General features: G+C 43.9%; 1 protein-coding gene across 2 annotated transcripts in view; it reads left to right on the forward strand.

The window, feature by feature from the left end:
- The window catches only part of LOC106740628 (C-terminal-binding protein), a 46,998-nt gene that overhangs the window by 19,926 nt on the left and 11,588 nt on the right, over positions 1-15,484 (forward strand). For both annotated transcript variants that reach the window (XM_014611858.1, XM_014611857.1), the window contains exons 3-7: positions 9,415-9,996; positions 10,619-10,906; positions 11,620-11,808; positions 13,721-13,810; positions 13,934-14,090. In XM_014611858.1, coding sequence (XP_014467344.1) covers positions 9,799-9,996; positions 10,619-10,906; positions 11,620-11,808; positions 13,721-13,810; positions 13,934-14,090 — 922 coding nt within the window. In that variant the 5' untranslated portion in view covers positions 9,415-9,798. The remainder of the gene's footprint in view (positions 1-9,414; positions 9,997-10,618; positions 10,907-11,619; positions 11,809-13,720; positions 13,811-13,933; positions 14,091-15,484) is intronic.

Here is a 15,484-nt window from a genome sequence, read left to right on the forward strand (position 1 = left end):
CCCCCCCCCTAGTAAGTCCTCGAGGACGAGAATGGCCGAACTACCGACACCGATACTCGTCGTTATAATTGGACGACTTCCTTATCCCGTGCTTGTTTTTCTTTTTGTTCTCTCTTTCTCTCGTGCAGTCTCCCCCTCCCCCCTCTCTTTCTTTCTCTCTCTCTCTCTCTCTCTCTCTCTCTCCCTCCCTCTCTCTCTCTCTCTCTCAGGTACGATATGGAAAATAAGTTAACAAGAAATGTGTTTGGATTCATGTGTGCGTGTGTACCAAATGGTAGATGGGCTGTGAGCTGGAACGAAGGAACGTATTCTTTTCTTTCTTCAAATATAGAAACAGCGAGTTTTTTTTGTGAGAGAAGCGTAAAATCCACATTATGACAAAAAAATGTATCGAAACAACTTGAATCGAACTGGATTTCAACACTATATATAGCGAACAAACTGTCCTAATCTTTGGGGCAGAATTTTTCTGTCTTTTACATGCGCAAAACGAGCTGAAAATTTGGCGCAATTAGACGTCCACGAAGCTGTCCTGACAATCGTTATTAGTCACATATTTATCATCTGATTTATTTAACCGTTCACGCACGCACACACACACACACACACACACACCAGAGATAGAGTTACCTATAATACATTAAATCAGTTAGGTGAACTTCTCGGTGATTGAAAGAACATTTATAATACACGTGCTATCACATTTTAGTTTCATTAATCTTCCTGTTGATTAAAGATTCAGACATAATGAAAAAAATAAGAAACTACTAGAAATTAGATATAGGGAATAAGATTAGGAATAAACTATAATTTGAAACACAATAAAAGGAATAGAGAGTAAGATATAAATGTTTTAAAACGAAATGATCACTTTTACTGTTTTCTAATGAACCTACTGTCATCACATAAACATTATTATTATTTTTTTGATGATTATCAATTAGTTCAAATTGATTTTCATTTGCATATTGATGAGCATTAGACATTTTGATGATAAACTTTCAGTCAAATACTAAATCCTCTAAGCATATAAGTTATAGGGAATAGAATTTCGACAGTGTTCTTAGTTCCTTTTTCGTGCATTGGAATATAGTTGTCCATATGTTGAAATTTAAATTTCTTGTTTCTAATTTTCTATATTTAATTCCATGTTCCTTATACCTTTCATTGAGTCTGAACTCGAAATCTTACAGTTCCCAAGTTTCCACGTCAAATCGGTCGAACGTAACCTCGATTCTCACTCGATTCGACTCGATCGCGGCTTGTGTCGCAAAATTTGCGCAACCCCTGAGATTCAATTCTCTCGGCCGATCTTTCTTCACTTTGCGCTTATCGGTGACTCTCGGAGGAAACGTTTGCGGGAATGCAAGCTCGTTATAATTTTTCTCTTCTACATGCATTCCTCTTTCCGCTACACCGGTTAGCGTCCTTCTGATTTGGTCCGCCTGTCCCAGTACTGTACACCCCCCTCCGCCTGTCCGTCGACCAAGAAATGGTAAGAAAAAGACCCGCTGCAATTATCGTCGGGACGAAGTCGTTTGAATTTCACGTGTCACTGACAAAAACCCAGTCACCTCCGTGCGGCAAGTTTTGAAACAAACTTTACTTTATCGCGGCTCGCGATTGGAGGTGGAGGGGAGCGAGGGGGACGGTAGCTGCCGCTGCTGAGGAGGAAGGAGAGGAAGGAAAAGGCGACGCAGGCAGGGCCGAGCTTCTCTCTCCTCTCCTCCTCTTCTCTTCTACCACCCACGGGTTCTCCGCCAAGTAAAGTTGCTCCCAGGTTAGACAATAATTGGATAACTTCGCCCTCATAGCGCCCCATCCCGTTGGTAACTCCACCACTCTCTCTCTCTCTCCCCCCTCTTCCTCTTTCTCCCTCCCACCTTCTTTCCTTCGTCTCTCTCTTCTCACCTCCGCCTTTGTCCTTCTCTCGTCACCCTCTTCGTCCCTCGTCCAACCCTCGCGCTGTGTTTCCCTCCTCGTCCGATCCGCGGATTTACCTCCTTCCGTTTTCGTCCCGCCGAAACTCACCAAGAGAGCTCTCTGTTGCATACCGAGATTAAGCTAAAGGGTCGAGTTTAACCACTTACTCGGAGCGTCCCCTTTAAGGGCGTTCGTAAGGGCGATTTTTCATTTGCTAATCTGGATTACGGACGGCGGTACGCGCTCGCGCGCAGCGAGCGATACAGCTTAATCGGCGGGGGGCGAGAGAGAGAGAGAGAGAAGGGGAGAGACACGATTACACGGCCATGCGCGCGGGCGTGAAATAGGCGCGTGAGACACTCGCGATCGGCGAATTATCTTGCCGATCGCGTGATATCGTGTCCTCTACATGCCGCGTCGGCCGGACCCGTGATATTCCCAAGCGATGCACGTCGTCGCGTCAATTCAATCCCGTAAAACACGCTGATGATTAACATTAAGGCTCTTGGATATTCCGTCGCGATCTTTTTTTTGAGCCGATGGGCAGCACGTACATTGAAAGAATAATATTTACCGTTTACAACTATAATATGACTATATGCACACTATAGTAGAGGAATTATAATCAGGAGAATCCTTTTTCTAATAAGTATTACTATAATGACGGTGATAATACATGCATATCGCATATCGCGACTATTATTTTTATGATTATAAAACGAAGAAAGAGATATAACTGAGGTCGAAAATAACTATAATTTTCCTCAGTGTAGGATGATGTATTTGTAAATAATTGTTATCTATTTTCTTAAATATAAATATTACACACAGGATGAGGTAATAATAACTACTACTTTGAGTAATTTCGAAGTATAAGAGTAGGAGGAAAATGTATCGAATATAGAAATTACATCGATATCATGCGAAGAAAATAATTTGCTGACATAGCAAATTTTATGCTGTCGTAACACAATTTGTCAGTAACTATATGGACGGGAAAATGATTTGTTAAGAATACTTATTGTCATTCGTTGAATTATTTATGTGATTTTATTAAAAACTTAAATTATTTTGCTATAAGAGCAAATTAGTAAATGTATGAAAACGCTATTCTAACAGCGAATTAATGTGTCCCAAGAACAGATTCGTTTAGCAGATTTTCTACCTTGGCAACAAAGCTGTTTCTGCTCTAATTACGAGTAATTCACTAATTTGGTCATGCCAATTAAACTGTATCGCTGTCGTAACGAACATGCAGTAGCAACGATGGTGTCGCTACAAGAGCAAAATCATTTTTCTCTGTGCAATAAACAACTTTCCCACCTTTTCATTAGTCATTAATGAAATATTTATTTTCTTCATAGATATTCAAGATAATAATAGTTATTACCTCAGTTTGTATGTATTTTTCGCAACATTGCGTGTGCAAACATCGGCTTAACTTTTATAATTTAAGTGGGTAGGCTAGACTTTGGTATAGTTTAATACGTTGACTGTCACCGTGACATCGGGGAATTTTGTTCCTGATGTCGTTTTGAAATTAGAATGTATACTTCAGTATCAACTAATTATAACACCTGTTATTCAGCAAAACTCGCGATAAAAAATATCTCAACGACTTATGCGTGTTAAGGCGCTTAGTTGACGTCAAAGGAACGGGAAAATTTCTTTCGCACAATACATCTTGCGTTAGAGAATCCACGTGTTGAGGAATCAAGTCGGGCTACAGGCTCGGTCGACGCAGGAAGGTGCCCGCTAATTAGCGCCCTGTTTGAAAGCCCGGAAATTCCTCGGCACGTGCGACACTTCGTTGACGTCGTTACCCTCCTGCGTGGAAATAATTATCCGCAACCATCAGCTATCCCGCGCTGCTCTCATTGTCTGGGAATATTTCTCCGCGATTCAATCCCATGAGAGAGATCTCCGAAGATCTTTACGGCGACATGTCCAAGAGCACTGTCCTCTGTCGACCTCCTCGCCTCGTGTTCTCATCGTCAAGTAATTACATCATCGATGTACACCGTGTACCCTTCCTCGTCAGAGACGATCCATCACCGATATTCCCGAGCGCGATTCCGCCGTCCTTGTAAATATCTCATTGCCTCGGAGCGCCGACGATGCTCCGACCTGGACGAAAGTAGCGCGCACAGTAGCCACTGACGGGTATTAAGGCAATCCTGACGAACGAGCGAGCGAGCGCGACTACACCGAGTTTACCTGTCAAAGTAGCGAGTGTAAACACATTCCTACGCGCGCGCGCGCACACAACGGTGTGTGTGTGTGTGTGGGCGCGCGCGCGCTATTAAATGCTGCGCGCGTTACGTGCGTGTGGTATAACGCGTGATATATGCTACCAGCTGTCGAACAAGGACTTAATCTCGCCCGTCCTCTCCGCTGTTCCTCCACCACCTCCTGCACTTCCGTCTCTCTCTCTCTCTCTCTCGCTCGCTCTCCTCCTTTTGATAATATGAGCTTACGTTTTCGCTGACTCGGCACAACATGTGCCCAAGTCAAAGTGCTTGCCTCTGCACTCCTACTCCTCCCTGTCCCATCCTGCCCCGCCCGCCTGCCCGCGGGCCCTTCCCGCGCATGTTAGTGTCGCGTCCTCGCTTTCGCTGAGGCCAGCAGCGATCTCATTTTGTAGCCTTCCGCGCGCCCGCTACATTTCCGATTACGCACTCGCGCACGCATGCACGCACGCACTCGCACATACACGCACGCCGAGTGTACAGGGTGTTCCGGAGCAATGAATGTTTCTTCTTCTTCGTCGACCGGAGACCGACCGGGAATACGTTTCTTTCGCAACTCGCGACGATTCGTCGTCCACGGCTGTCCGCGTCTTCGTGGACGGCTGATCAGAAGATGAAAATTCTGTCTAGGCGATTCCTCGCCCCCTCCCCTCATTCAGGGCGTCGAGGAGCGGCGGCGGAGTGTGGCGCTGGAAGTAACTGGATCAGTAGTAACTGTCGGTTCGGAGAGACTAACTAGACTAGAAGGCTAATTAGACTTGAATAGACCGGTAGAACGGCGCTCGGAAATTAACCGGCGGACTAGTTCAGCGGCTTAAATATACCGGCGAACGAGTAATCATCTATAGTCCGCGACGTGTGTGCGTCTGCAATCCGCGGACACCGCTCTGGTCTAGTTCACCGTCGACCAATCCGGCCCGGGTCTTCATCTTCGTATCTTCGACGCTCTCCCCGTGACGGAAACGCGCATCTGTCGCACGGTCTCCCATTTTTCTCTTCTTTTTCCGGCTGCGACTTCAACCGCATGGACGCTGAATCAGGCTCCGAGAATCGGCGAGAAAGAGAGAGAGTGGGGGGGGGGGGNGGGTCGTGTCGTTCGAATTCTCGAGTCTCTGCCACTCTCCGACGAATTTCACCGCGTGCAATTGCAACATTGTTACGTCAGTGTGCGGCGCGCGGTTTACCTTCTCCGTCGCGCGCGCGCGCGCGCACGCGACGCGACATTTGAATCGCGGCGAATGTTTGCCGAACGAAAGCGCGTGGCGTCGCTTTGGAACTATCCCCGATGCACGATAATGCACTCGGTGGCGTCTGCCGCACGTGCTGCAACCCGAGTGTTGTACATTATTATGCAAACGTGAGCGTTCTGCCTCCCCCCTCCCCTCCCCCTCTCTCTTTCCCGCGCGCGTGCGAATTATCGGTGAGATGTGCGACTTGCCTTCGCGAATTCCTCGACGAATTCGGAATCGATTTGCCTATCTCCGCGAAGCAACTGGCTTTCCTTTTGGTTATATTTCCATTGCGTTTTCGTTCTATATATAACGTACAATTGGTGTAATATAACTATACGCGCGCGCGCAAAGTGTTTTGTAAAGCTTTGTGCACAAGTCGATGTGGTATCATTCGTTATCATTCGCGTATTAGTTTAGACGCCGATAAAACTCGCTTCAATTAATTATGCGCGGCGTTCCTCGATAATTTGAGGATATCGAGAAACGTCGTGTGTTCGCCGACATTGATTATACCGATCCGTATTCAAAGTGAAGGTTGGTAAGACCAAAGCAAAGACCAAATAAAACTGATGCGAATGTTAAGGCACAAATTATTGAAGTCGAAGAGAGAGAAAGAGAGAGAGAGAGAAAGTGAGAAAAGAGAAATTCCTGAATTAAAACTGAAACTAAAATTAATAAAACTGTAGTCAAAGTTGCGCGAACACTAGAGCTGTGATAAAGCTGAAGCCCGAAGCGCCAAAGTTCGTAAACTAGAGACCGATATAGAGTTAAAAAGCCAATGAAGCTAAGGCCAAAGACGCGAAGGTTAAAATGCCAAAGTTAGAACTCCGATGCGAAACTATAAAGTTGACGAGAGAACCCGAAGCTTAGCCCTTGCGTATCTGTCCGTCCTCTCTCGCTCGAAAGAGAGATCTTTGTCAAAGAGTGTATGTGTGTGATGTATAGGTATATATGTATCCGTCGTTCGGCAATTGCGGCGGCGTGTCCGTTGTTCCAGCGAGGGCGCCACGTGACACCCGGCTCTTCGCTTTCTTCAATCCATTCAACAAGACTGACCGAGTGTGTCGCGCTCGCTCGGCATCACGGACGGCTTTACGCAGGGAGTTACGCACGTTTCGGAACGCGCCACTGTCCGCTTATCGCATGTCCCAAATTACGCGGGTAACTCGACGCGCGTCACGCTATTAAACCGTGTACATACATATGTGCACACACACTTGGCAAATTAACGTTGCAACATGTTTTTTTTCCAGTGAGTTTCGCAACGTATCCGATAGGAAAATGTATCTCCCGAGAATTATTGAAAAACAAATTCTCCTATTGAGTACGGAATGCGTTCCGACGCCTATCAAAAAGATTGCAACTATAATTTTAAAGGCTCGGGGAAAACTGAGATTTTTCACTTTCATGTTTTTTCGGTTTCTTTTCTCGAAAAAAGAAAATTATAGAAAACCCCGAATTTTTCATTTTTCCGTGGATTTTTTTTCAGTTTCTTTCCACGAGAGATTGAAATCAAACATTTTTTTTTCAAATTATAGTTACAATATTTTTTCAAATAAATTTCGCAACGCATATTATACCCAATAGGAAAATTTATTTTCTTAGAATTACTAAAAAAAAACGACGTTTTCTATTGGGCACGGAATACGTTTCGGAAACTTATCGAAAAAATGCATTGCAAGCTTTTTGTGACTGACTATACTTATGTATATAAGTGTATTATGTATACATGGAAGAGGGGAGAACCTCATTGACACAAAGTTTGTGAATAATGTTGGGTTCCGCTCCGATTCGATTTTATTCGATCTCATTCGCGCGATACCGATTCCATTCGCGATTCTTCGATTTCGCAATTGCTCGCTCTCGTGCAGTCCAATGGAGAGGAAACGTCGCGACATTGTCGCCTCGACGAATTTCAGAGCGCGTCCGGTGCGCGATAGTAGTTGTCCTTCGGTAATTTTCGAAACATACATTTTCGCATGCGCGTCCTGAAATTTCTCTCATCACCGAGGTGAAAGTATCCGCGTACTCTTTCCACCATCGGCTGTACGAGGCTCGCGTGCGGAACGTAATTCGCGAGCGACATTCGGATTATTACATAAAGACGCTCGTCGCGTTCAGTCATCGTCGGCGACGTGGTCGTCAACGGGCCAGCGATAATCCGTCTATCGGGGGTCGGATCGTGTCCATCGCGTTCCGATATAATGTGAGTCATATGTGTCTAGCGCGCTCTCGCGCTACACTCTCCTGCACTCTCCGCGTCCAGCGGTGAGAAAGAAGAGGCAAGAAAGTGTAGCGCGGGGTGCGGACGAAAGGAACGGCAATGGAGAATGAGCGAAGGGCCGGGGAGCGAGCGACAGAGTGATCGGTTTCCAATCGCCGCCGAAAACGGGTCGGAAACGTCGTGTCGGCGCGCGCGTTCCCGCGAGCGACGAACGAGCGAGCGAGTGAGAGGGAGCGATGTCCACGAGCGAAGCGAGAAAGAAAGAAAGAGGGAATGACGCTCGCTATTAACGCTGCCGAAAACGTTAGCCCCAGCGCAGTAAGGCGAGCGAGTGAGTGAACGAGTGAGTGTGAGAAAGAGAGAGAGAGAGAGAGAGAAAGAGAGAGTGAACAAGTAAGAAAGAAAGAGAAAGACAGCGAGCAAGTTCGTCTCGGCGCAGCGATCGCCGCGTATATCTAGAAACTACGTGAGCGCCTCCTTTTCTCTCCGCGTCGCGTGCGTATGTGCGTGCGCGTATATATACGTGCGTGCGTGGTTGTACCTCTCTTGGCGCTTCCCGGCGTTTTTCGCGCTCTCTGTCCCCCTCCCCTCGCGAGTCTTCCGCGCGTCGTCGCAGCGTCGTCTTCGTGGTCGTCGTGTTCCTCGGTTTCCCCGTAGCCGCCGCCGCGACTAAGGCGGCCAACGCACCGAGCGAGCGAAAAAGAGAGATAGAGCGCGGCCGGATTCCGCGTCCGTGGCGGACGCGTGCACTGCGCAGGTTAAGCCGGCGCGTTTCAAGGTAACCTCCAAAAAGAAGCGCGGTCTGAGAAAGAAAGATAGAAAGAGAGAGAAAGTGGCGTTCCGCGAATGACGCTTCCTTTCTTCGCGTTCCTGGCCTCTTCTTGCCAGCCGATACGCGTACTCGTGTATCCGGATACCCGAAAGAAAAAAAAGAAAGAGGGAGCGAGCGTCGTGACAACGAGGCTCTCTCGCTCACGCGCGGATATAGGTTAAGGCGAAGAGCGTCGTCTCGACGAGCGCGCGACGCTGTGAGAGTGAAAAGAAAGAAAGAGAGCGTACACCGTTAACCCCGCGAAGCTTGGACGAACACGATCGCCGTCCATGACGAGTTGCGACAGGTCTGTTTTCCCTCGGGGAAACCGCGTCTTCTCTCTTTCTCTCTCACATTCTCTCATTTTCTACCACGGAGACAGCGCTCCTTTTCCCTCTCCGGGTCGTGCACCCGGGTGTTGCATCGTTCGGTTTGATTTCGTGGGTGCAGAAGGTGCAGATGCAGCATGTAGAAAGACTTTGGATCCTCGTCGATGCACCTCATCGCAATGTGTGTTTTTATCGGGAACGTTCGGGACGAGAGAGAGAGAGAGAGGGAAGGAGCGTTTCGTTGCTCTCACGCGGGAGCCGCGCTTTTATCTCTCGGCTGCATGTGTGGGAAAAGTGCGAGTCGTGCAAACGGCGGCGACGACAGTTTACTCATCGTGCCGCCGCTGCACTCTCGCTCGTTTGCGTTGCCTTTGTGTAAATGAGAGTCACCAGGTGCGTCGCCGCGCGTGATAGAGGCCGCGCGTGTGTGTGGTGTGCTGCGCGCACGTGTGTGTACGCGTGGCACGCGTGCGACGGTGTGTGCGCGTTTTTGAAATTTTTACGTTCGTCGGCCGCGCGATATCTCCTTATATCTCACCGTACTATTTGATAGATGTATATATGTATGTGTGTATGTATGTATGTACGTGTAGATTTGTGCAGTCGTGCCTGTCTCGTTGAACTAACGTTGATCCTCGTCTTCCAGGAGACGGTGTCCACTGAGCCGTGATGCGTTGGAGATTCGGCGGTCCCTGTCCGAAGACCGACCAGCAGCCAGTGTTACAGAAGCAATTTGTGTGACAAAGCATAAAAGAAGAGGAGCGAGTGCGGAATCGTTGTCGTTGTTATTGTACTTGGACTATAACACGCGTGCCGCTTGCGAGTGCTTGCGTCGTCGCTGCGAGTGCCGTTGTACTCGTCCCGAGACTCGTGCCGCCTGCCGCCCCTGCTGCGGGACGCGAGGACGAGGTGGTGGTGAAGGAGATTCAGCAGCAGCAGCAGCGTGCTGATAGAGGAGTGACACTGGGGTTGGTTAGTGACACTGAGAGCGCAAGTGAAAACTATAAAAATAGGGGGGGCTGTCTGACCGATGGACAAACGGAAGATGATGTCCAAACGCCCTCGTATGGAGAACCTGAGGGGTCCGATCCAGAACGGACCGATTCAGACGCGACCGTTAGTGGCATTGCTCGATGGACGGGACTGCTCGATTGAGATGCCCATTCTGAAGGATGTCGCGACGGTGGCTTTCTGCGACGCCCAATCCACCTCGGAGATACACGAAAAGGTATCATCTTTATCGTTCTTCCCCTCTCGCTCTCCATGTTCTTCGTGCTGTACCAGATACTGTGTTGCAACGAGTTCATAGTGGAACCTTTTTCGAATCATGGTCAGGAGCATGCATCCTGGAGCACAGAGAATGCCTCGAGAATGGTGGCAGTCTTTCAGTTGGATCTGGGGAGACTGCATCCTCCTTTCAAAGCATTCTTCATGCGCAGTCTGAAATTTACATCTTCAAGTGTGTATCTATAGGTCTGTTCTTTAATACTTGCACTTTCTGAGTCATCTTGTGATCTTTCTGTTTTCTTCAATATGTTCTATCGATAAAAATTCTTTAAATGTGGCTCTTTAGCCAATCGGATGGTTTCTAAGCCACTTTTAAAGGCACTTTTATCGATAATACGATGAATAGATTTTAGAATGCAGGCCTGTGTGTATCTATTTTAAGTGCGGACAGTGCAACTATAAAGAATAGACCTTTTGAGACCGTTTTACTTCGTACGTCTCACATATACCTGATATTCTTCTCCAACGTGTTCAGTCTATGCAGTCGCAGAGACAGTCGTCGAGATAGACTGTTTCTGTCGCAAGTATATCGAAATATCGATATAATTCCGATTTTCTCGCAGGTACTAAACGAGGCGGTAGGAGCGTTAATGTGGCACACCATCATTTTGACGAAGGAGGACCTGGAGAAGTTCAAGACGTTACGGATCATCGTGAGAATCGGCTCGGGAGTCGATAATATCGATGTCAAAGCAGCGGGCGAGCTTGGCATCGCTGTGTGCAATGTGCCTGGCTATGGTGTCGAAGAAGTAGCTGACACCACCCTCTGCCTCATTCTAAATCTCTATCGGCGCACGTACTGGCTGGCAAACATGGTGCGCGAGGGCAAGAAATTCACAGGACCAGAACAGGTATGAATATTAAGCTCTTACGTGTAACGTCTTGTGTAATCTTCATCCACAGGGTATGTCCGATCTTAATTGAGAAGGCACACAGAGAAACGTAAGCAGCGAGGCTTGAGCAGTGAGCGAATCGATCAGCCACAGCCGAGAATTTCAGCATAGGCTCGGTTCTTTACGTAAAAAAAAAAAAAAAAAAAAAAGAATGACTGAATAATTTCAAAAAGAAATTCTGCACGTTCTTAATAGTCGCACTAAGCCGCGCACTGTCTGTGCTTAAAATGAAATAGATTCGTACTTTACGCTTGATGGAAGAGAGGAGAAACGGGGAAGATTGCGAGATAGTTCAGAAAATGCAACTGTAAAGAACAGATCTAATATTCCTATCAAGTCGCTTAGTTTTATTGCTTACGTTTGCTGTTACTTATTACGTTTATCGCTTGCGTTTTTCTGTACGTTATCTGCTTAAGCTCCCTGTTTTTCCGAAACTTGTCTCAGTGTTGGGAAAATGTTGCTTAATTAAATTAGCAACTTCTCTAACGTCTTAATTAATAGAGGCTTTATACCGAAGTTGAATTTAATACCATCAGAGTTGCGTAGAATTTACGAGAGTTACGTGTAATCTGCTGATTAAATCTGTTCGCTACATTTCTCCGGTGAAGTAAGGTTAGAGCCGTTAGACGGACCGGCTTGATATATTAATAACCTTCTCGTGTGCTTTTCAGGTAAGAGAAGCGGCAACCGGATGTGCAAGGATACGGGGCGACACTCTGGGTATAGTTGGGCTAGGCAGGATTGGATCAGCGGTAGCGTTGCGTGCCAAAGCTTTTGGCTTCACCGTCATTTTTTATGATCCCTACCTGCCGGACGGAATCGAGAAGTCGCTAGGTCTCACCAGGGTTTACACGCTACAGGTTCGTATCCCGCGCGATGTGATCTTATCTAAAGTGCTGAAAGGACAATTGAAGATCGTACGTTGTGTTAAGTTAAGGTGAAAGTGCCAATACTTGAATAGGTACACCTAACTCTGCGTATCCTTGTTGTTTTGCTCTTTAACTACGAATATCTAAACATGCAACGTAGAGTATACATGCATACATTGACATACATAGAGTGTTTCGAAACAAAAAATAGGCTGGGTACATCTAGCCATGTAGGATACATCAATGCAAACAAAGAAATTCGTATAAACATAGTGTCTAAAACGTTTAGTTGACGAGTTAAGGCCATACAAAGATTAGTCTGCATCCACAACAGGGGTGTAGTGAGCCTTTTCAGTCCTTTGCACCAAAGATTAAGTTGTAACGTAACTTCTAACAAAGCGTTTCCAGCATTACTAAACGCCGTAATTTCTAAGATTTAAGCATTATTACGACTTTTGACTACATGGGAAATGCCTTTTGTTACAAATTACGTTACATTTGATTGCTTCTTTTATTGCTTAAACCAAAAGATTTACTATACTTACTGTACAATAAAAGGCTTAAGCGTGGTCTACAATGGGCAGTAGAAATATATTCATAAGAAGCAAGAATGAAAAATTGATCAATCATATTCGAATGTAAGAATATAATCGACTATTATGATTGGTTAATTTTTTACTCTTCTTATAAACATACTCTTTTACTGTCCATTGTAGATCACGTTTTACTATACGTTTACTACAAAGCTCACTACAATATCTTTTGTCAATCCGGACTTATATGAAGAATTTTTGTGTTAAAATAGGTGCTGATTTTAATACTCACTTTAACTCATAATAACAAGCACTGCTTTATTGATACAAATGAATGTAAGATACGTCAACATAAATCAAAAAGTTTCCTAAACTTAAAACACTGTTGTTGTTCTGCGGCAGGTCCTATTATGTCAGGTATTGAAATAGTTTCTTCATTGTTTGTTAATAAATTTTCTGTCCGTATTTATTTGTCATTTCTATGAAGTGTCATCTGTTTAAGAATGAAGAACTATTTTACGGAAATGACATGCACTTAATGTACGGTATGGCAGACTGGAATTTGGGCTAAAGCTAGACGACTTTACTCGGTATGATTTCCAAATCAACATTTGCCGGATGAAATAACATTCGGACGAATTCATTTTTATTTACGAGAAACTGCATTAAAATCATTAAAACTAGTGCCTGTTATGGCACAAAGTTTATAATATAACACAAAAATTCTTGTAATCTTCACACAGTCTTAACTCGTCAATTATTTGGACATTTTAAGCACCATGTTTATATGAAGTTTGTTTCCATCGATGTATCCTACACGACTACGTATAACCAGCCCATCTTTTTGTAAACAATCTGTATATATATATTAACATATAAATATATTTTATGTTCAAAGTTTGAGTATTTATGCTTAAGGATCAAAATAACAAGAATGTCGAGGCATTGATGCTTTATCTTGCGTTTTTTTTTTTTAATAATAATAATAAAGTAAATGATATATTCGTTATTAAATATTTTTAGTTATTCATCAAATTACAAGTTTTTTAAAGCGTTAATTCCGGAAGAGAGTGGTTACTGAGTGTTTCACGTTAGGTTTTATTGGCGGTGTGGTGCAAGATTAGCAAACTCTGCATGAAATCTAAAATTATGTTGTGAATTTATTAAAAATTTACCGAGGCTGAATTCGTGGACCGCTTGTCATTTCAGCGCTTTCACTCGGTCCTTTACCTTATTAGTTCAGTATTGAGAAATCGAGAGAGATCTCGGTAGTTGCTTTTCACGAAATACAAATGTAATCGTATTAAACGTGTTACGAAACGTTCGTTTTGATCGATCCACTAACTGGAAATTTCTCCGCTGTGTTACAGGATTTGCTATTCCAATCAGACTGTGTATCTCTACACTGTACCTTGAATGAACACAATCATCATCTAATAAACGAATTCACTATTAAACAGGTATGTGTGCAAAAAAGAACGATTACAAACTAATGAATTCTGGAAACCTTATTTGTTGTCGATACAATTTGATGAATCGACTGTGCAGATGGTTGTTAACATGCACTTCGCCGCGTGTTGCAGATGCGACCAGGAGCATTTTTAGTCAATACAGCGCGAGGTGGTCTAGTAGACGATGACGCGCTAGCCGGAGCGCTCAAACAGGGTAGAATCCGCGCGGCGGCATTAGACGTCCACGAAAACGAGCCGTACAACGTCTTTCAGGGTCAGTCCGCGCAATGTGAGTCTTATCTGTCCATGCCTAATCCCCTCGTCTCTCGTCCAACTAACGTCTCCCTTTACACCTCCCCAAGCCCATCCTGTCCTCGACCTATGGTGTAGGTAGGTAAAGGCTTTGCACATTTCCCAGTGCTTTCCTCGGCATGGCTTGAGAAAAAACCGCAAAGAAAAAGAGTAGTACCGAAGACGTGTATTGTTTCGTGCTGGATATACAAGGAAGAAATATGAAATTTATCCGAATTTTCGCACACGAATTGTCATAATTGCATAAACGTAAGACGTAAATTTAACCTGAAGAACCAATCAAGATATTACTTTAGATTTGTTTACTTCAGAAGAAGATTGAAATGACTATGGACTAGGATTCAGACTGAATAACTAGACAGAAAAAAGTTCTAGATTCGATTAAATAATTACTCCAATATACTTGAGCAAATTTTTAGTTGGATTAAGTAAATTTTATTTAGATAATATTTATTTGAAGAATATTTTGCCTGGATCAAGTAAATATTATTCGATTTAAGTAAAAATTAGTTAAGAAATATTGGAGTAATGATTTACTTGAATTTGGCACTTTTTTTTATGTAGAATTTCATCTAATCGAATTCTAATTCTGTTACGATTTACTGTCAGGGAGAGAGAGAAAGAGAGAGAGAGAGAGAGAGAGAGAGAGAGAGAGAGAGAGAGAGAGAGAGAAAATTCTATCTTTTTCCAGAGTATATATATTTAAAGCAATATTCTCATTAATGTTTCAATCTAAATTCACTTTATCTTGTGTTTACGGCAATTCATGTGCATAGGTCATTAACACGTTTCGTACCGAGCACATCATTAATGGTACACGCTTGACTTTCCGCTTGATGATTATTCAGACTAGTTTATATTTTGAATATAAGATGCATCATCATAAAATAATTCATAATATCATTGATTCGTAGATAACTATTATGTACAAAACAGTTATTACATTGTGTACTATCGATGGTACACGCGAAGTAATAATCAGTTTCCAATTGGCAAGCTATACACAGTCATTATATTGTTTCTTGTTATGATAAAAAAGTTAAAAATCTAAGTTACAAGGGAAGTAAAACTAAGCAGTTAGTGATATTTTTTGATGATTGCCTAAAGAAACTTTATGTATGCACAGATTGTTTTAACAGAGCACATCTCTCATAATATGCGATGGTAAACAAAAACTATTTAATAACCAATATTGGTTATATAATCCAAATTCGTTATATAATTTTTTATATATATATATTCTGTTTTATTTTGTTTTGTCTATATGTTTTGTTTGTTTTGCGCGTGCTGTAAATTTCTATCTAATTATAAATTGTTTAAATCGAGCCTGTTTGTTTTGTTTAATTGTGCATTTTTCATGTTTTTTTTTTT

Source organism: Dinoponera quadriceps, unplaced genomic scaffold (assembly GCF_001313825.1).
Source record: "Dinoponera quadriceps isolate SergipeBrazil2010 unplaced genomic scaffold, ASM131382v1 scaffold278, whole genome shotgun sequence".
Classification (NCBI taxonomy): Eukaryota; Metazoa; Arthropoda; class Insecta; order Hymenoptera; family Formicidae; genus Dinoponera; species Dinoponera quadriceps.